Here is a 25,652-nt window from a genome sequence, read left to right as displayed (position 1 = left end):
CAGGATGGTCTCGATCTCCTGACCTCGTGATCCGCCCGTCTCGGCCTCCCAAAGTGCTGGGATTACAGGCTTGAGCCACCGCGCCCGGCCGGGTATATACTATTCTTGAGGTTCTTTATTATGTTGCTGGATTGTCCTCCAGAAATGTAATATCAGCTTCAGTCCCCGTTAGTAGAGAAGAAATTATCCATTTCTCTACCCCCCTCACTAATGGGCAGAAACATTTATCCTTGTTGAGTTCACTGGTATTTTTTTGAATAACAGTGAATTTGAAAAAATATAGATACATACATATTTGGATGTTCATGTCTTTTGGTTATTCAAATTAATAAGAAAAGAGAATTCTTATATTAAGTTGATTTAACTGTCTTATATCAAAAATATTTTTCCCAGTTTGTAATTTTTTCTCTTCATTGTTGCTTCTCTTTATATTAATAGTTTCTTTTTAATTTATGTGTTCAAAATTGTCAACTGTTTAAAAAAAAATTTGCCCCAACAATCGTGCTTCAAAGGTTGGTTCCTTTCCCAAGATCATAGACCTGGAATGAATTGATTTTCAGAACTTAGTGGGGTGACTGCCTCTCAAATCTTTTCCTTTTTCTTATCAGGAAAGCAATAGAAGAACTGCTTAAGGAGGCAAAACGTGGGAAAACTAGAGCTGAAACAATGGGACCCATGGGTTGGTAAGTTCTTTGAGTAATCTGCCTTAAAATGTAAGAAAAACTTCTTAACTGGAGATATAAATATGTAAATCCTTAGCATATAGAGGAAATGGGAAACCTTGGAAGCAGAGGAAGTCACTCAGAGACAAGTGTAGACTAAGACACTGCTGAGAACCGAATGTTGAGAAACTCTAACAACATGAAGAAATGGGCAGCTGGCGCATATGAAGGATATACAGTGTAGGTTCATTGTCCCTTTACTTCACAAGTCCCCAAGAGGTATTTCGATACTACTGTGCCCAAAGTCATCATCTGTGCAAGAGTAATATTATGTTGGTGTTTATTGTTTAAGAATTTCTAGTTTACTTATAGTCCTTAGTAAATTAAAATTTATTTTAGGAAATTAATTTTAACTGTAAACATTTTGATTATGTGACAATTCAGCCATGCAAAATTAAAGATTACCTTTGCAGATTATGTACAAAATAGAGCTTGTTAAAACTTAATATGGACTGGGCACAATGGCTCATGCCTGTCATCCCAGTACTTTGAGAGGCCCAGGTGGGAGGATTGTTTGAGCCCAAGAGTTCGAGACTAGCCTGGGCAACATAGTGAGACTTCATCTCTACCAAAAAAAAAAAAAAAAAAAAGTAGTGCCTAGTCCTTCTAGGCACTACTTTAGTGATGCCATTTGCATTTGATGAATATGCTGATTGTGGAATTTTTATCTACAGTTAAAAATGTACTGCAGTGGAATGACGTGGATCATTAAAAAGAGTAAAATGTAAAAATGTGGTAAGAGTAGAAGCTAAACTTCTGAACTTAGCTTGTTATGTAAATTTGATGTTTAGAACCGCACACATGGTTTATCTAAAATCCAAGATGAAAATTAAAATAGAGAGAAAAGATAATACCTAAAAATCAAGCAAAATAAAACATGGACCTGATAAACCATTGAGTGGATGACTTAGCTTCATGGAAAGAAACTATTTCAGGTGATCTGGAATTTGACTATATTTCCAAAAGATAAAAAACAACTACAAAGAAATTGTTTGCAGTCACCATATTGTTAGTATTGGTATTGCTATTCTGAAAATTTTATATATTAGGATAAAACAAGCAATACTTGCTGTATATAAATACCAAGATTTAACATGAAAATGTTAAAGAGCTACAAATATAAAATCAAAGAAGTAAAAACCTACTATAATCCTAAATTTGAATTGGAAACATCAGTATGAGGTTGTGCCAGATTTTCTCTTAAAAAAGAGAGGGAGAGAGAAAAACTTTTTCTAGCTCTCTTCACAGAAAAGGCCTAGAAACAATGACCACCCACCCAGTAGCAGTGGGCACCCCTAGTGCCAAAATTGTTTTATGTAAATACCATTTCTCACTGAAAGGAGAGAGGAATCCTTAGAGTAAGAACTGATTACAGACCTGAAGTAGTGCCCAGAGTTAGCCAAACTGCAAAGTTAGAGGTCACAGTCCCCAAGACTATCCTTACTTTTTATACTAACTGCAAGTTCAGAGGGTTCCCCCAAACTACCACCCTTAGCTTCAATAATTCACTGGAAGAACTCACACAATTCACTGAAATCTGTTATACTCGTGGTTACAGTTTATTACAGGGAAAAGATACAAGTTAAAATCAGCCAAAATAAGACACAAAGATCCGAGTCTGGGAGGAGTCTAAATGTTAAGCCACTGTTACCCTCTGCTCCGTGAAGAGGACATGCTACCCTCCCAACATCAGTGTGTGATAATAGGCATGGAATATTGCCAAGCAACGAAGCTCACCTGAGCCTCAGCGTTCGAAGTTTTTATTGAGATTTCATTACATAGGTTTGATTGATGGATGGATGGATGGATTACATGACTGATCTGAGTTTCCAGGTTGACTGATACCACATAACACAAAGCTCTCACCCTAAGTCATATGTTAGTCTCTCTGGCATGGCCAGTTTCCACTCTAAGACTCTTAGGTGTGGCCAACTCCACCCTAAACAAAGACATTTCTATCAGGTATGACATAGATTACTTTCTGGAAGCTAAGGCAAAGGCCAGCCCTCTCTTTGGGCCACATCAAACTCTTCACTACATGGGCAGGAAATGTATAAGAGAAGCTGGAAAATCTTGTCATACCAGAAAGCAAAGAAACTGTCAAAGACCAATGTACTCATGTCAGACTCAGGACCCACTTGAAAGGTCTCCCACTAGTCAAAGATGAAAGACTCAGGACCCACTTGAAAGGTCTCCCAGTAGTCAAAGATGAGATAATTTGATATAAAAAACAAATAAATGATTAAAACACCTAAAATATGTTAAAATCTATAAGGTCATAATGATAATCATAATGACAAACCTGGTAGTCCCTTTTATAGGATGCTAGGGAACCAAATCACTATTCACAAAACTGATAAATAGGAAGAAGTAAGCATTTACCCTGTTCCCTGTACAAATTATACTTCAAAGTCACCAATTGATGAAAGAAAACTTTACAGAAGAATTGTAACTAATACATTAGAAGGATTATAGAATAATATTATCATCATTTGAGTTTCAACACATTCATCAACCCTTATACCACGGAAAGACGCAAGAAGAGCAAACCACCACCTCTGGGGCATCCTTGTCAAAAAATTGAACCTGAATCTGATCAAGTCTCTAGTTAGAACTACTAGTTTACAAGAAATACAGAGGGCAGAGGAACATGTTAAATGACACCAAAAGGCTGCAATCACAAAAATCCAAAATGTGAGAAATGCTACAGGACAAAGAACCCAGTTTCTTTAACAAATGAATTGCAAGGAGAAAAGAAAGAGGAATATCCTATGAATTAATAGATTTGAGGAACATCAAATAAAATGGGTACCTTGTTTGCTGCTTTATCCAAACTAACTGTAAAAAGTTATGAAACAATTGAGAGTATTTGATGATATTAAGGAACTGATGTTGATTTTTTAGGTGCGATAGTATTGCTGTTATTTTAATTTTTAAAAGCCATTATCTTTTAGAAATGTATTCTGATATATTTATGGATGAAATTATATAATGAAATAATCCAGTGTGAGTCAATCTGTATCTATCATGTGTAATCATCTTAGCTTCAGTAAAATATCTAGTAAATAGTAGATATATTATTTTAAAGTGAATACTTAAAAAAATGCTCAGCTTTAATTTTGAATATTTATATTAATAGATATAACCCACATAAACAAAACCTGTTTGGGGTGTTCTCAATCATTTTTAGGAGTGTGAGTGTAAAGTACCCTAAGACCACAAAGTTTGAGAATCACTATTATAAGACAATTGAAAAAAATAAGAATGCCAGCAGGAATTCTTGTCTTTTAGACTCATGGGAAAAGTAGGAGGATGATTTTGAAAATCTGGTGAGATAATGTGTATGAAAACACCCAGCACAGTTCCTGGCACGTAGCAGTTAGTTAGTAAATATTAGTTAAATCTGCTCTTCTTTCTAGCACTCCCCTGTGCTTTACAGAAATAGGGTGCCGCTACTATTGTGAGTCAGATTAGTATAAACTTTTTAGGCACAGAGTGCTTTGGTTTTGGATGTAAGGCTGAATCTTTATCAGGCTATCAGTGATCTTTGGTCCAATCTAATACCTATTGGAAAGACTCAGCATAGAGCTAAAATCATGCAGTTTACAAGTAAGTTAGAAAATATCAATCATAGTTCTTGCTCTGTAAGGAGGGTTCAAGGGGATTGGTTGTTTCTAGCCAGCTCTCCAGATCGACGTCATTTATCCTGACAACTTTAATGCCACTTACTGGCTTAGTAAAACTTTCTGATAGTAAAAGAGCTAGTGTATCAATGCTAGTTCTGCTCTCCCTGGGGAAAGTTACCATGTGCACCAGCCTGTCTTGAGATTTGTGTGGGCATTGATGTACTCTGGGAATAACACCAGTTAGGTTCGCAGTTCCACAGAGTTACTGGGGACCCAGGCTCCTCCCAGTTTTCCAAATCTCCCAGTCATAGGGTGTGACTCTTTTCTACGTAATCTAATATAGTAACAGATATTGAGTCCACACTGCAATTAGCAGAAAGAAAGAAGAGAAAGAAGGCACACCCGTTTCCTTTAAGAAAACTTGCCACGACCGGGCACTGTGGCTCACGCCTATATCCCAGCACTTTGGGAGGCCGAGGTGAGTGGATCACTTGAAGTCAGGAGTTTGAGACCAGCCTGGCCAACGTGGTGAAATCACATGTCTACTAAAAATACAAAAATTGGCAGGATGTGCTGGCACACGTCTGTAATCCCAGCTACTCGGGAGGCTAAGGCAGGAGAATCACTTGAACCTGTGAGAGGGAGGTTGCAGTAAGCCAAGATCACGCCATTGCACTCCAGCCTGGGGGACACAGTGAGACTCTGTCTCAAAAAAAGAAAGAAAAGAAAACTTGCCAGAAGTTGCATAGTTGCATTGACCATTTCTTTCTTTCTTTCTTTCTTTTTTTTTTTTTTTTTTTTTTTTTTTGCCTTGAGACAGTGTCTTGATCTGTCGCTGGATCTCAGCTCACTGCAACCGTCTGCCTCCTGGGTTCAAGCAATTCTCTGCCTCAGCCTCCTGAGTAGCTGGGATTACAGGTGCCCGCCATCACGCCCAGCTAATGTTTATATATTTTTTAGTAGAGACAGGGTTTCACCATCTTGGCCAGACTGGTCTTGAACTCCTGACCTAGTGATCGCCCACCTTGCCCTCCCAAAGTGCTGGGATTACAGGCATGAGTCACCACACCCGAGCTATATGTACCATTTATCCATGTATCCCATTGGCCAGAATTTATTCTGATGTCTACATCTAGCTGCAAGGACAGAAATTTCATCTTTTTTTCATAGGCAGTTGTGTGGCAGATAAGTATCTAGGCTTCTTTGACTACAGAAAAAAAGGAAGAGCAGATATTGAGGGACAACTAGCAGCTTCTTCCCAGGTATAGGGAAAAGCATGTTGAAAAGGGAGTAAATAAAGAATGCCAGGCAAAGTAAGATATTCCAGATTGTAAGAGGTGGATCCCAGGGAAAACTAGGATGTGAAACTTACACTTTCCCGTGAGTCTGCATGACAAGAATTCCTGCTGGCATTGTTATTTCGTTATCTCAATTGTTTTGGAACGGTGGTTCTCAAACATCTTAGGATACTTGGACTCTCTTACGTTATTGAGAACCTCAAAGAGCTTTTGTTTATGTGGGTTATATATATCAATACCAATGTTTAAAATTAAAGTTGAGCAATTTTTAAGTATTTATTCATTTTTAAATAACAAATCTAATACACGTTAAGATAAATAACATATGAAAAATAACTATATTTGCAAAACAAAATATATTGAGTACAATAATTTTGGAAACCTCCTTGATGTCTGGCTCATAGAAGACATCTGGGTTCTTATATCTGCTTCTGAATTCAATCTGTTGTAATATGTTATTTTGGCTGAAGTATCTGTAGAAAATACTACCTTACAAAGATATGTATTTTCAAAAGGAAGAAGTATTTCAATAACTTTTTCAGAAAATTATAGCTATTCTTCTTTGATACTACATCAGAACTTTGCAAGTAATTTCAACAAGTAGTTTCTTAATATTCTTTTTAATAATGTGTACTTTTCTTATTCTTTTACAGTAAAAGCCCTTTATATAATATCTTTGTACCTTGGCTGAATCTTCTACTTATTCTTGATTTTGTAACATCATCATTGGTCATCTGGAAAATACTGGTTCACTGAGTTATGAAGCTTCCAGATGTTGACACATGTCATTATAGAATATTTTTTAAATCACATTTGTAAATATCATCACTAATCTCTCATCAGATAAGTCTTTTTTAAGTGTCAAGGGAACCTGTCAAGTTCACAGTTTACCAAAATTCTAATTTTCTTTCATCTGGAAGCTCCAATTGCATATTGGCAATGAATACTGTGAGTTGTTTTCCTTGAAGTGACAGGCTCACCCACGTCTGAATAGCCAGCTAGTTCACTTTGCCACTCAGTCACACAAGTACTTTTCCTGGAGGCATCCATCATAATCTCAAGTAGCAGAAGTGCTTTGTATGTATGTCCCGTTTATACACATATATTATTAAAAAGACCAATGCTCAAGGGTCAACATTCAACAAAATTAATAATTTATGCTGTTTAATCAAGGATAGTCTCAAAACTGGCCATTTTTAACGCATGGTGGTAAAGAGTATAGTGACCACTGGTACAGTTTTTCATCACTGCCTTGATTCTTGCCACTGTTTTACTTGTTGCTTTTGCACCATGAGTGCAAATGTCAACCTTCTGGAGAAAAGCAAATTATATCAAGACTATAGAAATAGCTTTGACTTTGTAGATTGCCTCATGAGTTTGGAGGACTCTCAGGTTCACGGGTCACACATTGAGAACTGCTGCTTTAGATAGGTGCCAGAAAGCAAATACAGCAACACAAGGAAAATAACTAGGAGGAGAAAAAAGGAGACAGAGGGTCATTTGTTGAAGACAGGATGTCTACCCATAGTGGTTCAGCACAAGATAAACATTCAAAATCAATTCCTTGCTTATACAGTCAATAGCCCAGTAGAAAACATACTGAGAAAAAAGGAAATTGTGTGATTATGATTGTGTGATATATTTACATGTAATACACAAACATATAATTTTTGGCTGAACCATGTGAAAATTAATTGTAGGCAAGTTGATACTTCAGCCCTAAATTCTTCAGCATGCAGATCTCAAAGACATTCTCATACATAATCACATTGTAATTGCCATATCAATGAAATTAATGTATAATTTCATATCATCATCTAACATCCCAAAAATGTCTTTTATAGTGGTTGCTTTTTGTTTGGGATGCAGATTCAGGATCCAGGCAAAAATGTTCCACATTCTGGATTTGCCTGATTATGTTTTCTTGATTAGATTCAGGTTAAACTTGTTTCACAGGAAGGACTATTACATAGGTGATGTTTTTATAAGTCTTCATTACAACAGGTCGGGAGGACTTAATGTCAGGTTGCCCTTGATAAAGCTGGTGACTACCAGATCTCTCCATTATAAAGGTGCAGTTTTTCAGCTAAGATATTTTTGGGAGGAATGAGATGACAGTATTGCATGCCCAGATATAATAGTCTGTAAATGTATAGTAATTAGTATGAAATTAGTTTAAGACTAAAGACATTAGAGAGAGAATACAGAATCAGAGTAGAGACCGGGGGAAGAGAATGGGGAGGAAGGAAGGGAGCGGAGAAGGAAAGAAAATGAAAAAAGAACGGAGACCCACATATGTACATGAACTGTGTGGAAAAAGGTCATTGTTCATACTGGTGGAGAAAGGGTGGATTATTTAGTAAGTGGTGCTAATACAATTGACTATTCATCTGTAATACTAAAAATTAAAAACTAAACATATAAAATATGAATCTTATAGAAGAAAATACAGGATAATATTTTTGTAATATTGGCAAGGATAAGGTAGAAACCTCCCTTAGCCAGGCACAAAACCTCGAAGCTATGAATGAGACAATGGCAGGTTCAACAGTGTCATAATAATAGTAAACTTCTACATAGAAAAAGGTACCATATGAAAAGTTAACTTGTAAAAAGACAAGTGGTAGACTGGTTGAAATTATTTGCCATATGTAACAGACAAAGGACTAATACTCAATATTGAAAAAGCTTCTACAAATCAGTTTATAAAAAGAAAACCGTATCTGTGTGTGTGTGTGTCTGTGTATATGTATATATCAAAACTACAAATGGCCATAAGTAAACATACTAACAGACATTTATTGAGTACTTAGCAGAGCTAGGCACTATTTTGACACTCATGTATCTGTAAACAGAATGACAAAGATTCCTGCTGTCTTGGAATTTATAATCTAATGGGGGTGGGAGCGCATGCATAGGTATTTATATTCCTCTTAAATAGCACCTAAATTTCACCCATTAGAGTGGCAGAAATGAAAAAGGCAAGTAATCCAGTGGAGACGAAGGGATGTGGAAAGGGGCGCAGTGTTGTGCTTCAGGCAGTGGTGTGGTTTTCTCTGTGCAGGGCCCTGGGTAAAATGTTGAGTCACAGTTCTCTGTGCCCCTTTACCCAGGAACTCTGCTCCCGGTAATCCCTCTTTCATAGAACTTAATAAATGTGCGCAGACCTAAGTACAGAATTATTGTAGCACATTTTGATAGTAAAAAAAAATGGAAGCAGTCCAAATGTCCAAAGACAGGAAAATGCTTAAATAAATTATGGTACATCCTACTGTTGAATATTTTATAGTCACTAAAAAGAATTGGTCAGCACTGTATGAATCCTTGTGAGAAAATATCTACTATGTATGTGAAAAACCGAGTTTGGATCACTGTGTGTAATCCTCTATTGGCCAGGTCAGGGAAGGCCATGGGACCCCGTAATGCATAAAGGTCTGTGAGAAGTTAGGCCTGCTAACAGTGAGCACTAAGGGGAGCACGAGAGGCGGGGAATGCTATCCATTGTGATCCTCTACCAGGGACTCTGTTACAGTAATATATAACAAATATGTGTTCTATTGATCACTTTTTAATAGTTTTTTTAATGAGAAAATAATCTGGAGAGGTTTTTTAAAATGCAGATCTCCAGCCGGGTGCGGTGGCTCAGGCCAGTAATCCTAGCACTTTGGGAAGCCGAGGCAGGTGGATTGCCCGAGCTCAGGAGTTCAAGACCAGCCTGGGCAACACAGTGAAACCCCATCTCTACTAAAATACAAAAAATCAGCTGAGCGTGGTGGCATGTACCTGTGGTCCCAGCTACTCAGGAGGCTGAAGCAGAAGAATCGCTTGAACCCAGGAGGCAGAGGTTGCAGAGCCAAGATTGCATCACTGCACTCCAGCCTGGGCAACAGAGCAAGACTCCGTCTCAAAAAAATAAAAATAAAAAAATACAGATCTCCTTCCCTGCTTCACTCCGGGGCATTCTGATAGAGAAGTCTAAGATTGGTCCTACAGATTTTTTGTTTGTTTTTGTTTTTGTGTTTTAAGCTTACCAGAAGATCTTACCAAGTTTGGGAAGCACTGCTCTGAACAGTTGAGCAAGTCAATCCCATAGAAGACTTCACTTCATTAAAAATAAAGTTTGTCTGCTCTCTCTCTCTCGTAATGTTTACATTTTGACTCTTGATCTGTGTTGCTCTGGAAGCAGGAATCTCTGGGTACATGCCTATTCCAGGGGCAACTATTTTTTCCTAGTCAGAGTTCAGTCTAGCAGTTGAGCACACCCAAACAGATATGGGCTATGAAAGGAGGTCTGGACCCATGACAACCATGGCTTGCTTCTACTCACTGGTGCTGGGACAAAGGGGACCCGCCCTCCATCTGCTCTTCCATTTATTTAAATAAGTGTATGTGAGAAACTTTTAACCACTAGTCATTAGTTCTCAAATGTATCTGCACATTTGAAATCACCTGGAAACCTTCAAACAATACTGATGCCTCTGCCCTACTATCAGTGATTATGAGCTTAGGGTGTGGCCTGGGCTTTGGAGTTTTAAAGAGATACCCAGCTGATTCTAAAGCTCACACAAATTTGAAAAACAGTTTACTAATCCCTTTTTTTTAATTAAAAATAATGATACCAGCCTGCTCTGCAGAATCCAGAACAATCCTACACCTCGGCCAGGGGCAGACAGCTCCTCTGTGCTGAAATAGCACTTAGGTAGCCTGGCTAGGTGTTTAGCCACAAGAGTGCCAAGACCCATCGCTGTGGAGTGGACCTTCTTGGACAGTTCTTAAAAGAGTAGCTATCTGTTGTTCGCTAGTGGCCATGGTCTGTTTTTTTTCTAAGTATCTAGAAGACCTTTTATTTGCTTTAAAATTTAAAATAGAACTAGAGTGGGTGGTATTATTTTTTCATTTTGGATATTCCATAAGAAATAGATGGTTGAGCAGGTGCCAGAGACTGCTGAGCTAAAGAAAATGCAAGTGGGATGCCATTTTTATTTTATAAAGCAAGAGACCATTTGGTGCTGTATTCTTCCTTGGATGTATTTCAGCAAAAGAGTCTCTTTAGACGCTGTTATTGACAGATGCTTTAGGAGAAGCTGAAATACTGGCTCATATGACTTCCTTTTAGTCAACATAAAGAAATTTATAAGCATAAATTTCAGAAATTTGTCCAGCTTCATTGTCTACAAAGCTGTTTTTATTCTGGCCACATTCACTTTGGCTTATCTACTGCCCAGTATAATTTCTGAGTCTAGTGCCTGTGGAACTTCAGCCTTATACTTGGAAAAACTTTTATTTTGGCAAAATAAGTCCTGAAGATTGAATTGAGAGAAAATGATTCTTGAGTTATCTTAACCCAATTGTTTTAAGGAGAATGACTTTTTTTTTTTTATGCTTTTCTGTTTGGATTGAGAGTCAATCTAGAGATATGAAAGGAAGTCACCCATCTTGTTCTTCCAGTTTATGTCATCAGCTGTTGATTATTGGAAAGCAAATAATTTATCCAGCCTTTATCCAGACATGTGTTTACTTATTTATGTAAGTATTCACAGGGCACCAGTAGGTATGTTAAGAGGCCAGTCATGGACAGCAGTAAAGAAGACTCACTCTCCTGGCCTTAAAGTTTTTAATCTACCAGTGGATACTGAAACAAGCAGGCGATCACAGTGTGGCAGCCACGCTGACTGTGCTCTTAGAACAGTGACGAGGGGAGCAAGGGCTCACATCTCAGACGATTCATGGAGGAGGCTCTTGGCAATATTTTCAGGCCACAGAGACCCAAAGCCTTTATACATATAGAACATGAGACCCAAAGAGCTTTCCTAAAGCCCTGGCTGGTGAATCGCTGATGGGACTATAACTTGGCTTTCCTATCTGTCACTTAACACTCCTTGCATGGCATCACTTCTCTCTGTGGATTATTGTCTGATAACATGCTGAAGTGCCAATGCTTACTGCCCCTGCTTCCCACATTCCTTTCATATCCAGTTATGAAAGTGAATGAGAGAGCCCTGAATGTGTTACTGTTAGAGCACATATCTATGTAAATGATTTGCGTTGCTGAAGGAGCTGGAGGCTGAGGATTATAGCCTTGCAAACTGTCTCAGTGTGCTACTATTCACATATCTGCTTCTGAACTTCGACTTCCCCTACCTTCTGCTCCTCTTGGTAGTCTCCAAAGACAGAGACACATAAACAGATAGCTTGGTATATATCTTTGCTACAGAGCTTAGCATAATGCTTTGCATACCTCATATATATATACACACACACATACACACACACACACATATACAGACAAACACATATGTCAATGATTTTTGATTACTTTTAGGTACAGTGTTGAAGACAGTCATTGAACACCCACTGTGAGCCTCAGGACTGTTGTACACAGAGTAATTAAGGGTTAACAGTTTACTAATAGGGATTATAACACCATAAAAAGCATTTTTCAGGTGGCCACATGCTGAGGCATTTGATTGCCAAATTATAAACTGTAGCATCAGGGGTGGTTATGGTAGTTGTGGCAGCATTAAACAACAAAATGAGTTGTAATCAACCACAGCATCAAGATAAAAAATATTCCCCTTGTTTCATGGAGAGTTGGGAATGGAGTTAGGCCTCTGCTTCAGTCTTTCTAGAGGCATTATTCCAGACCTGCATCCATGCGAGTGCAAAGACATGTACAGAATGGAAGATATGCTGTTTGCTAGTATGAGAATGGATTTGTCCATAGAATAAAAGAACAAATTGAAGTGCACTGCATGGAACCTTGCTTCCATGACTCCAAGGTGTCTATTCCCGAACCATAAAAATAATTCTTATTTCCCACTACCTGTTCGACTTCACACATCTCAGAGTCAGGCGTGTTTAAGGGACTCTCCACCTTTGTCCTTGGCCGTGTTGGTGACTCTCCTGGGCTCCTGAGTGGCCAGCTGTTCTTAGCAGACCTGTCACTGTGTGTGCATCTGCTGCTTCGTGCCTGTCCTGGATGAGGAGCCTCAGCCACAGTGTGCTGACAAGCTTTTCACCTGCGGTTTCTTTCTTGACTGCTCTGTTAATTGGCCATCTGGTTAGACTGCAGAGAACCTTTCTCTGCTCCACTTCTTCTGCCCTATTCCAGACTCCCTGGTTCCAATCTGGCTCCACATCTTACTAGCTTGGGATGTGGATAGGCGCTTTACCTTTTTTCTTTTCTTTCCTTTTGGATGACAGCTGTGGAGATGAAATGAGGCAACAAGGTAATTGTGTCTTCAGTGTACCGTCGGCTGGTGATTCTGTGTCACTCAGATAGGTCCTATTCAGGAAATATTTTAGAAGCAAAAGGTAGCAGGTCTAAATCTGTGGAAAGATAGATACTACTACCTCTATGCTTCCGCAAGAGAGACAAAAAAGGTGAAAAGCTTGTAATCCTAGCCCCAGTCAGTCTTCGTCTCTCCAGTGGCAGATTCTTGAAGCGTGTGGAACCCTTCATCATAGCTTCTGAGGCCACAGGTTTCAAAGTGAAGGAAATTGCTTTCCTTTTAAAGTTTAACCCAGATAGAATGCCAGATCTCAAATCTGACAGTGTGTCATGGGTACTTTCCAAAGCAGATTTAACTGGTCTCATGATATTTAGGGTTTATATCCATTTATGCTGTTAGCACCTTAAATCTGGCTCTTATCATGTGAGCTAGCATAACTTTCTGGAAACAAAAATAAACTAAATATAAAAATAACTACCCAGGGTGAGAAAGTCACCCTCCAGGTCGGAGCTAAGACAGGAAAGCAGCTGCCCTGTCCTGTGGCCTCCTCCAGTGCTTCCCCCAGCACACCTCTGGGGCATAGACAGTAACAGACGGTGCAGACACAGCAGGCAGCTGTGGCCTGTGATCTTATGCTCAATTTCAGGGCTCAGATGGTTACCCTAAAGCTGATACAAGAAAAGCCGGGAATAGTGGAGTGTCTCATGCCAGTTTATCATGTCATCTCCAATACTGCGGGGGATCAGGGGAGGCGGGAAATGGCAGTAAGAAATACTTTCCTAATGTGATGAATGAGAAGAGAGAACTTTTCTAAAGAGTTAACGTACAGAGCATGAGCAGAGGATCCTAAAACTGGAAGGGACTCTAGAGATCACCTACCCACTTCAACCTTTAGTTCTGCATCTGAGGTCAGAGGCCTAGAGGGTTTGTGGAACAGTTGGAAATGCAGATGATAAGCTCAAAGGTAGTGTGTAGTAGCCTCTTGATCCATGTAGCAATGGAGAATTGAGACAGCCTGGAATCTGAAACTTCTACAAATACAAATCTAACCATTTTAGGTACCAAAACTTAAATTTTAACCCTTTTTTTAGATACTTATGTAAAATGTCTCATTAACTTTCAATGATGGCTTTTTTCTTAATCTTTTCTTTCATAGAGATTCTACTCTGTTCTTGATTAACTTATTATCACAGGTGATTTGATGCTTTGGGATATCTTGAGTTGCCATCTTAGAAAAATTCCAGATGTATTAACCTATTTGAGAGCCATGTGTACCCTTTCTCATGAAGAGAGAGTAAAATAATATAGGTCCACCATCCTTTTTCTAAAACCTTTGTATCCAAATAAGTCTCTAATTTTAGATATTTTTAGATTTTAGAAAGGTATTACAGCACAGATAGCATGTACTAGATCCCCCACCACCACTACCCTGTACTTGTTCAACATGGTATCATTTCTTCAGCAAAACATATGAATGTTTATATTAAACGGGATAAAGACTGTATAAATAGCCCAAAGTCTGGTCAGATCAAGTTTTGCTGCCAAACAAATTTTGGTGTCATAAAAATAACTTGGTTTTAATAGGTTTTTAAATTTTGGAATTAGGGATAAGAAATTGTGGACCTGTAGGTAACATTTGTTGCAGTTTGCTGTATGCCAGATACCATGCTAAATTTTAAGGTAGATATGTCTGTTATTCCCATTTTGCAAGTGGGGGAAATGAATGCAAAGAGTATTTAAGTAACTTGCTTGTGATCACACAGCTAATTAAATAGTAAGTTGTGAACCAAAGCTGAAATTAACCAAGTGCTTTTATGTGTCAGGCATTGTTCTGAGTACTTTACATGTTCTCATTCATTTGATCTGCATGCAACCCTTTAAGATAGTCGCCATTATTATTCCCACTTAGCAGCTAAGAGGCAGCAGGAAGATTACATAATCCAGTCTGTTAAGACAGTGTGATTCCAGAGCATGTGTGCCCAGCCACTGTCTCATGTAGTATGATTTCTTAGCAATGAAAACCAACTGTGAGATTCAGCAAAATTAATTTCTACCCTAAAGGCCAGAGAAGCTCCCCCCACTGATTCCCTCAGACCTTGGTTTTGATGTTGCTGTCCTTACACTTGGATCTATTCTATGCAGATTTTGGAATTTCTTTACACAAAATTATTTACTATATGTACCTTCACATCTGCTTGCAACTACTGTATGTCATTTGCTCTGCCGTATTTATTAGTAGAGTGTGAATGAGCACTTGTCATCACTTCGAAAATGTGTACTGGCCTGCCTGGGAGATGTCTGACTTTCAAACCCCACCTCCACCCCACCCCAGTAAACCAAGATCTCCTCAAGCCACCTTGACTTTTCACCTATAATAGAATCCCAGGCATAACCAACATTAAAAAACTGCATCTCTGATGTCAAAAGAGATGTAAATGCCAGTTTTCTTGTGGAATTAGTCTATAAAACCATCTCATTCTCTCGCTAACTCTTTGGGTCACTATGTTGAGTCAGTGGGTTACGCTAGCAGTTGGAAGATAGGTGCAGTCCCCTCTGCCTCTTGGCATCAACGCTGCAGTTAGTAGGAGGGCTTTGCTCACCTCGAGGAAGCATTTGGTTTTAAAGATGATCTGACACTGAAAACAGCAAAATAGAGTGGAGTTCACCAGTAGTTTCCAAAGGTTTTGTTCTGAGATCCTGGATTACCATCACATCTGGGAAAAGTACCTTTCCTTGTTTAATGCAGAGAAGAATTGGCCAGTTTACCGCCACTGAGATGGCCCACTTCAGTGAAAAGACCCCAGAATTCTTCTGTTGCTGGACATGTTTCACCAGCTACTCCTAGCCCTGTATATCCAAGAGATATATGTAGTTCATTTGCCTATAAAAAAGATTTTGCTCCTATACTAAGCACCAGACCACCATTGCCAAAGATGAGCCCTCTAAGCTTTTTACTTTCTGTGATGAAGGGTAGTTTTTCCTGTAGGCTGTCAGTGTTATGCTGTTTTGGAACATGCCAGTATTTAATACTGTTCTGAATCATTGCTGAGTTTGCAACTGCAATGGCTCAAGTGTCTTCACCAAAGCAACACCTGCATTCGGTAGGACCCTGTCAGACCCTGCAGGAGAACTTGGCTTGCCTCTCATCACATGCCTTCCTTCCTGCACAGGAGTGTCCTAATGCCAGCGTGCCCCCAGGAGGTAGAAATGTCTTTACCTTGAGACTACTAAGGCAGCATAATGCTGGTGTACCTTTTCTGGAAGCTCCGTGAAGCTCTATAGTTTATACCCCACAGTACTTGCAGAACTGTTTTTTCTTTATTATTGCCTTTCTTCTTTGCCCCTCATGTCATTCATTGTGGCTTCTAAACTCCAGAGCTGTCACCACCTCTGAATGTTCCCACTGTTTCTATTGCACTCCACTGTTCTTTTCTAAATTTGGTTTTCTGTTTGTTCTAGTTCATTCCTTTGTCACTTTTCTGGCCTGACCATTAACAAGGCACAGCACACTGGGAGTAACCATTGGTTTTGCTCAGATATTTTCTCTGTCCTTCTAGGCTCAAGAGCTACCTGTTTGCAGCAGGAGGTCTTTTCTTGTTTTTCTTCCTTCTACTTCCAGATTCAGTCCCATTTTGGTTTTCTGAGGTGGTCTGACCTCTGTGAGTGAGGCTATGCTGATGCCTGACTGCTTATACTTCACCTCTACAGTACTGGTCCACACCATTCCTATGGTGGAGTGTTGTTGGCTTGATTTTGAAGTATTGTTTGCAGTTCTCTGTAAATCAAAGTTTTATAGAAAGGTGGCTATTCTACATTCATTTTTGTTTAATACCAGCCACCCTGAATAACATGATTTTGGGAATCAGCATACTCCTAAATTAGCCCATCATATGGCAGACATCTCAAGGCTAAGAGAAATATGAAAGTTCTCATTTGTATAGGGTCATCTTTTTGAAAATGGAAGATTTATTAACACCTGAAAAAGAAATAGTTTATAAGTAAATCTAAGCACAATAATTAGCAATTTGATTGGTTGCAGCCTCTCCTAGGTGAACTTGAATCATGAAGGTACTTAAATATATCCTGCACAGAAATTCACCAGGGCAGGAGAGTCAAGTGCCCCTCCACAGAGCATAGCCTGGCATCCTGAAATAGAGGTGTAAGAATTTCTTTAAGTAAAGGATTATTGCATATTTATGGATTCTTTACATAATTTTTTTTATTCTGTAGTAGATCATTTAGCTTCTGTATTTAAGATACAGCAGAATATACTTTTTAGTTGCCTTGGAAAAGGAACAGTTTTCACTGTCTGGTAATAAAACACAAGACGCAATAAATTTAATCCAAAAGAGGTTATAGTCAAATAGGGTACTTACTAGTTCAAAAGAAAATATTAAATGATTCTGTTAGTTCACAGTGTGGTCAATACCTGTACATACGAACTTCAGTAGGAAATTTAGTTCCAGGAAGGAAGGTTTAGTGTTCCAGGCAGTCTGTCTCAAGAAATCCAATCGTCTTGGTATTTTTTCCCCCCTGGTACTCAGAGTTTACACTAGGTGGCATGCAAGGAAAGCTAACAAATTCAGAAACTCGATTCTGTGGGAGCAGGATTCTTTGGTACTAATCACGATAGCGGATCCAGCTTTGGAGTTAACTATTTGATTTGTGATACTTTTTCTTTTCTCCTCCCCACCCCAGGATGAAGTGTCCTCTTGCCAGTACCAATAAAAGATTTCTAATTAACACAATTAAAAACACATTGCCCTCTCATAAAGAGCAAGACCATGAACAAAAAGAGGGCGATAAGGAACCAGCGAAGAGCCAGGCCCAGAAAGAAGAAAACCCGAAGAAACACAGAAGCCATCCTTACAAGCACAGCTTCCGTGCTCGAGGTTCTGCCAGTTACTCCCCGCCGCGAAAGCGGAGCAGCCAGGACAAGTACGAAAAGCGGTCCAACCGGCGGTGAGGCTGGAACCAGGGCCAGCCAGCCCTGCGGGCCTCCGTGCTCCTTTGGGGGTGCGGTGTGCGGAGAAGGCATGAGCTGGCAGGGCAAACACCTGAGAGTGACTTTGACAGTAGGTCCTTTGTTGTTTTTCAAGAGGCTGCTGGCCAAGGGCAAAAAATGACCTAGCAACTCTTGAGGAAACAAGTACAAAGGAGGATGTCTTGGCAAGTTTAAGCTACTTCTGCAGTGTAGTAGACATATGTATTGTTGTTTATCTTGTTTGGAAGTGTGTTTCAAAATAAACATGTCTAGAATTTAAAAGTTTCAGAGATTGTTAAAACTAGTTCCAATTTTTTGTCATTTCTCAAAAAAATAAAATACTTATAAATCCTATATGTTACTTTTTGGGGGTATCAAATTTAAAATTTAGAAATCTTCAGTCCAGTGACCATCTTTATGAAATGCTGTAGCCCTCCAAGGTCTGGGAGTGTATTGAGAAACTTCGATAGCTCTGCGTTTGTTTTCCCTTAGGTGGACCGTGTGGGAATCCTCAAAGTGGTTTTGAATTTAATGCTCCGCCTCAGTTACCAAAGGTTTAAAATGGGTGGTGTTGTTTCCTGTGCATTCTCAAACTCATTTATTAGATAGAAGAATTTTTCTATATTTAATTTTTTTAATATATAGGTCTTAAGTGGTGCTTTAAAAGGAACCCTCACAAGTTAAAAATTAACAGTTGTTTCAGTGCTAGATTTTACCAGCTAAAGACTTGTGATACCACTATATAGAATAATTGTTCCAGAAATCTTCATTTTAAATAGAAGTGTTTACAATGCCTCTTTTCCCCCAGTATTGGTTTTCAGTACGTGTTTTCACATACAGTTACAAACCTTTCAAACCTGTATTCCTTCTTTATACTCAGGAAAGTGTCACCAAGCACCCTCCTCCCCAGTCAACAAAAGGAAGAAGATGAAGATTCTGTCTCCCTGTTCACCCTCCCCAGTTTTCCAAAGTGTCTGAGCATATGCCTGGCTGTCCCCAGATCATCACCATGCCACATCCCTGCTCCCCACTTCCTGGCAGCCAAGAAAAGCCCTTTCTACATGCTAGAAGGAAATAATCCACAAAGTTAGCATTGGGGTGTTAGAAGCTAGAATAGACCTCTCTGCCACCAAGCTGCTGTGTCACACCCTCGGCCTGCTAGGAAGTGACAAACCCAAAGCATTCTTGATCCACTCCTTCTCCTACCCCAGATCCCAGGGACTCATCCTGTGGCTTTGTGACCACACTCACTCCCTTCAAACACAGAGGAGGAATTATTGCTTCATCTGACTTTATTCAAATCTAGTTATGTATTAGCCTAAATTATTTGTGCAAAATTTGAAATGTTTTTTATTTAAATATTAGAAATAGCACAAGGTCATGGAGTTTTTAAAAATTGTTGTAATTAAGTAAAAATAAAGCTGAATTGTGTCATTTCTGTATGTATTCTGTATTTATTCTTTTTGTTTGTTTGTTTGAGACAGAGTCTCGCTCTTACCCCCAGGCTGTAGTGCAATGGCAGTATCTCGGCCCACTGCAACCTCCGCCTCCTGGGTTCAAGCGATTCTCCTGCCTCAGCCTCCTGAGTAGCTGGGATTGCAGGTGTGCGCCAACATGTGCAGCTCATTTTTGTATTTTTAGTAGAAAAGTTTTGCCATGTTGCCCAGGCTGGTCTTGAACTCCTGAGCTCAGGTGACCCGCCCGGCCTGCCAAAGTACTGGGATTACAGGCGTGGGCCACTGCACCCAGCCTTGCATTCTGTATTTATAACACACTGACAAGTTCATTATCCTTTAAAAGGGAATGACTGAAGTGAACACATTAAGGAAAGCTTTTTAGCCTAACTATACTTACCTTTCTTCTTTAAGTTGTGTTAAAGGACAAGTGGCCTACAAAACCATTTTCCCTTTTAAAAGCACTGTTCTATTTCAGAAAAGTTTATTGGAATCTTTAGGTTTCTATCAAGAGCAGCCATGATTTCCTGTCTAAAAATGTCAAGAGAAAATTACCCATTTTTATTCCCTATGTATACAGTAGATGTTAGGGGAGGGATTGGTCACGAGATACATGCACTAGCCACCTCCTGTTTCTGTGGTTAACATACTGGTGCTGCCAAGAGCTCCCATCCGCCTGTGTTACTATCTGATCTCCATTGTAACTATATTTAGAGATCACAAAGCCTGGGATAGAAGTTAGAGAAATTGAATCTTAGTCCTGCCTCTGCTTCTGGCTAGCTTCAGGCCTTATCTGGGTCACTTTTCTGGACTGCATTTTTTCATCTGCAAACTAAGATGTTTGGAATGATTCTTTAAGTTGGAATAGGTAGAGAAAGAAGTGCAAATAGCGCTAAATTTGAGGAACTGCGTTCCATGCTTCCACTAGAAACCACTGGGACTTAAACACAAATGCAACTTGACAGAATTTTTTGTTTTACCTCATATTAGAAAATATAGTCTCTAAGAAATATAAGCAAAAAGCTATGGTTCCCAGCCATATCTGGTCACCTATTGGTGGCTAGTCTTTCTGAATTGCCCATGTATGAAGGGGGAGGGACTTAGGGTAGGTCTCTGAGTAGGCAGTTTGTAAATTTTTGTTTGGAAACACGTGTTATAAATCTCAGTGGGTTTTACTTTAGGGCTTAGCAGGCTAAGCACTAAAGAATGTTTCCTCAGAGCTGATTGTGGAAGATGGCTGTGGAATTTTGAATTTCCCTGTGGATTTTTTTTTTTGCTGGGAGGTTGGTGGTGGGGGTGGGGGGCACATTTGCTTCAGATCTATGCGGTAGCATTTATTCTTTCACTGATTATTCAAGTGACTTAGCATGGCACTTATGTATTTATTTATTTTTTGGGAGGGAGTCTCGCTCTATTGCCCAGGCTGGAGTGCAATGGCATGATCTCGGCTCACTGCAACCTCTGCCTCCCAGGATCAAGCAACTCTCCTGCCTCAGCCTCCCGACTAGCTGGGATTACAGGCACGTGCCACCACACCTGGCTGATTTTGTATTTTTAGTAGAGAGGGTTTCACCATGTTGGCCAGGCTGGTCTGGAACTCCTGACCAGGTGATCTGCCTGCCTCGGCCTCCCAAAGTGCTGGGATTACAGGCATGAACCACAACACCCAGCCCATATTTTTACAATTAGTTACATGTTCATCATTCCTAGAGGTCATGCCATCACCTTAGAGTCATAAAGAGTATCTGATGGATAAGCAGTGCCTACTTAATAGTCATTATGTGAGGTGGGTTCCTGATGAAATGAAACCTCATCACTTTCCTAAGGAGTGTTCTGTGTCCTGGGATCCAGTACAGGGGACTCCCCTCTCCAGAGGAGGTGACTCTTGGAAACCCATAAATATTCTTCCTATGAGGTGTTGGTCGGGTGTATGGGACCTGTGTGGACAGTAACAGTGATTGTCTGTCACCTGTGGCCAAACACTGTTACATCTTTTACCTGTGTCCATGTAGTTATCCCACAACCCTATGAAGAAGATGCTACTCACCTTCATTTTATAAATAAGGGAAACTGAGCATAGGTTAAAAAATTTGCCCAAAATCACAGAACTAGGACGTGGCAGAAATGCTAGCTGAAGCCAAGACTGAATCAAAAACCCATGCTCTTTCCTCTACTTTATGCCAAACTTAATCCAAACTCAGCTCTCTCAAAACACATGACTGGAGGGTCGTCTCAAGGTATATGTGCTCCATGTCTTACCAATATAAGAGGCTAAAGAACTTTTATAATCACTGCATTTTGCAGGCCAAAATCTACTCCCATAGATCAGAACATGGAAGCCCCAGCAAAGAACATTTGTACAGGGAACTGTTTCCCAAGGGCCAGTGCGGACAGCGATCTGAATCCAAGAGAAAAACTCTCACAATTCTTGTGAAATGGCTAAACGGCAGCTAATGGAATATAGCTATGGAAAACTAAAACCGCAGGTGAAGCCAGTATTTTAGGATCTTCCATGTTTGAATTTTTTTTTTCTATCCATAAGAATAGTGAGATTTGGGAGTGAAGAAATCCTTGGAACAAGGCCTCTTTGATATGATAGAAAACATTCTATAATCCAGGGAATTTGAGAAACTATCTCTTGGAAAGGCACGTCAGCAGATCATAAATTGAGCCTCACCCGTGGCTCTTCTGAGTCTGATACTGAGAAGGCTAGTTTGCCAAGTAGAAACTCTTGTTCTCAACATGGAAAAGACTCCCAGCAAGCATGCCCTTTTACACACAGGAACACATAGAGAGGAGAGTAGATTAAACTGAAGGTAGAATTCAAAGGCAACTTATAAATAAATGTTTATTTGGTAACCCAGGTTATAAATCTCAATGAACATTACCATGGAAAGGCCCATAATAAACATGGATTTGGGAGCATCATTACTAGTTGATGAGATGAAAGACGAACTATTTCTCCCATCCACATAGTCCTGTAATATTCACCTTTGGTGTCAATAACTGATAAATACTCCCTATGTGAAACAAATACCAGATATAACACATCGTATGAAATGCCTGAGGGAGATGTTTCTCCTCCACATAAATGTATAGCCTGCCCTCAGTGGTGGTCCCCTGTCCTTCCTAGATTGTTTTTTTTTTCTTATTAATTCCTCAGTGGTAGCTCCCTCAAGTTGAACTAGTATATACTGTCCAATTACAAACCCTATCTACTCCAAATTACACTCATCAGTCTGCTAAATACTCCTTTCAAAGCTCAGTACCAATTTACAAAGAAAACCCCACAAGACTTATTTTTAATCCCATATCCTGCATGAAGAACAGACCATTGGTGTCCCCATTCATTCTCTCACTCAGTGAACACTTAGAAAGTCAGGGGATTATGACAAGCACATGCTGGGCCCAGATCTGGACAATTTAACCCTGTTCCCAAAATCTAGGCCATGCTTGTGTCTTCCATATTTAAAGCTACAGAGTATTTTGTTCAGTATAATATTTGCTTCCTGAAATTTTTTTGGCCCTGCCTGCAACTATTCTGATCTTCCATACTGGTGAAGCAGTTGGTAGTTGTTCATCAGCACAAAAACAGCACAGATTCCTTCGTTTTCATTTTGTTAAAGAGTCCAAATTTTCATTTTGATGAATTCTAAAAACATGCGTCTGATGAATCTTAAGAATAGGTATGTGAATCTCTAAAATATTAACAGCAGACACAGCAGGCAATGTATAATATATAACCAGCTCATGTAAAACTACTAGAAATACACTAAGAGCACAATAAAAAATTGGTGAAGATGAAATGTTCATGGAAGAGAACTGTCCAATAAGCATATGAAAAAATATTCAAATCAACAGTAAACAAAAACAGATGCAAATTAAAACAATTTTTTTACCTTTCAATTTAGCAAAGACTTTGAGGTTTTTGTTTTTGTTTTTGCTGTTGTCATTTTAAGTAATTCTGCTGACAAAGGTGTGGTAATGCAGATACTCAAAAAATTTGTAAGAGGGTACAATGGCTCAGTACTTCCAGAAATATTTAAAATGTTCTCTTTTGTTGACAAAGTACTCCTTCTTCTAAGAGTTTCACGGTTTGGTTTTGTGTTTGGCTTCAGTATTTATCTGTTGCAGGTTGAATTGTGTCTTTCTTTATATGCCAAAGCCCTAACCTCCAGTAGCTCAGAATGGGACTGTATTTGAAGATTGGGACTGTAAAGAAGTAACTAAGGTAAAAGACTGTTAGCGTGGCCTTGATGCAATCTGACTGGTGTCCTTATTCAAAAAAACAAAAAAAAAAAAGAAGGCCAGGCGAGGTGGCTCATACCTGTAATCCCAGCATTTTGGGAGGCCGAGGTGGGCGGATCACCCTAGGTCAGGAATTTGAGACCAGCCTGACCAACATGGAGAAACCCCGTTTCTACTAAAAATACAAAATTAGCCAGGCATGGTGGCGCGTGCCTGTAATCCCAGCTGCGCAGGAGGCTGAGGCAGGAGAATTGCTTGAACCCAGGAGGCAGAGGTTGCGGTGAGCCAAGATCGTGCCTTTGCACTCCAGGCTGGGCATCAAGAGCAAAACTCTGCCTCAAAAAAAGAGAAAAAGAAAAAGATTTGGATACACAAAGAGACACCAGGGACTCATGAATGCAGACGAAAGGCCACGTGAGGATGTAGGGAGAAGGCTTCCATCTGCAAGTCTAGGAGAGAGGCCTCAAGAGAAACCAACCCTGCAGACACCTTGATCTTGGACTTCCAGCCTCCAGAACTGTGAGAAAATAAATCTCTGTTGTGAAAGCCGCTCAGGTTGTGGTACTTTGCAATGGCAGCCTAAGCAGACAATATAGTATCCTTATCTAGATGTTTGCTAAAATTTTTCTGATTTAATCACTGGGCTTTTTGTTCTTGTTTTAATTATTCTGCTTTAGAACTATATGAACAAACATAGTAATAATTATATCAATGTAAAAATGAAAATAAATCACAAATGTCTTTTCTTGCATGTTAACTATGTTCATTTCCCCATGTTCCCAACGCATTATGAGATTGGGATGTTCTTTTACAGGATGCAGTATGTACTCTGAATTACTGACCAACAAACTGTTTTTTCTCCCAAAACCAGGACACGACTAGTCTGGAAACCAAGAGGAGGATGTGGCAAATCTCAAAATTAAAATTAATGATTTACTCTCAAAAGCACGTGCTCAGTCTCCCTAAATCTCTGAGCTCTGCAGGTCTGTTTTAGGATCCAGTGGAGAAAGGGTACTACCAGGGATCATGAAAGCAATGACACTGAACTGGAAGTTAAGACTGCCACATGGCAATCAACCCAAATGCCCATCAATCAACAAGTGGATTAAGAAACTGTGATACACACACACACACACACACACGATGGAATACTACTCAGCCATAAAAAGGAGTGAATTAATGGCATTTGCAGTGACCTGGATGACATTGGAGACTATTATTTTAAGTGAAGTAACTCAGGAATGGAAAAAACATGGAACAAACATCGTGTGTTCTCACTCATAAGTGGGAGCTAAGTTATGAGGCTGCAAAGGCTTAAGAATGACACAACGGACTTTCGGAACTCAGGGGGAAAGGGTGGGAAAGGGGTGAGGGATAAAAGACTACAAACAGAGTACAGTGTATAGTGCTCGGGTGATGGATGCACCAAAAGCTAACACATCACTACTACAGAACTTACTCATGTAACCAAACACTTGGATTAGACTGGGATATTTTTGGAACTCTGTGTGTCTCTCTGTGTATGTACAGTGTAGGGGTGGACTGAAATGACCTTCTCTACCCAGTACCTCTTCCTAGCCTTCATTTTGTAATGGAGGCTGCCCCAGCCATAGAGGTGGGTATCTGAAAAAAGCTGGGCCAATCAGACAGACTACTCCACACCTGAAGTCAAAAAGAGTTTATCCAAGGATGGGGATATGAGCAAAGGAGGCTCAGATTAGGCCTATGGATTCTCTCAGGAGTTTGGAACCTGAACAGAAACATACAGAGAGAGAAGGCAGTGGAGCTGAAGTCACTGGATGTGAGTGTCTACAAGAAATGGTCCTTGTGTTCCTGCTGCTAAGCAACACAGAGGATCCTGCTCTTGTCCTTTCCAAAGCTTGGTTGGGAAGCTTTTCACCAGCATCCTTCCAATAACTTCCCTTTGTGCTTAAATTTATTATGTAGATTTCTATTGCTTGTAGCCAAAGAACCTTCACTACTATAATCACTATGCAAGGATTAAAAGAAAAAAAAAGCTCCTAGATATTTTAAGAAAAATAGCAAGATACGGAATGGTATGTATAACATTACCATTTGTATAAGAAA

The 25,652-nt window shown here is 39.6% G+C and overlaps 1 protein-coding gene across 2 annotated transcripts in view; it reads left to right on the top strand.

Annotated features, from left to right (window-relative positions):
* Positions 1-19,299, top strand: part of LOC105523540 — a 46,665-nt gene extending 27,366 nt beyond the window's left edge. The window contains exons 2-3 of one of the 2 annotated variants that reach the window (XM_011958396.1): positions 609-683; positions 17,577-19,299. In XM_011958396.1, the coding sequence (XP_011813786.1) occupies positions 667-683; positions 17,577-17,844 (285 nt within the window). In that variant the 5' untranslated portion in view covers positions 609-666 and the 3' untranslated portion in view covers positions 17,845-19,299. The remainder of the gene's footprint in view (positions 1-608; positions 684-17,576) is intronic. The other variant, XM_011958388.1, reaches the window with a different exon arrangement.
* The last annotated feature ends 6,353 nt before the right edge of the window (positions 19,300-25,652 follow it).

Source organism: Colobus angolensis, unplaced genomic scaffold, assembly GCF_000951035.1.
Source record: "Colobus angolensis palliatus isolate OR3802 unplaced genomic scaffold, Cang.pa_1.0 Scaffold113, whole genome shotgun sequence".
In the NCBI taxonomy this organism is placed as follows: domain Eukaryota; kingdom Metazoa; phylum Chordata; class Mammalia; order Primates; family Cercopithecidae; genus Colobus; species Colobus angolensis.
The sequence above is the reverse complement of the archived record's forward strand: the minus strand, read 5'-3'. Positions and strand labels throughout refer to the sequence as shown.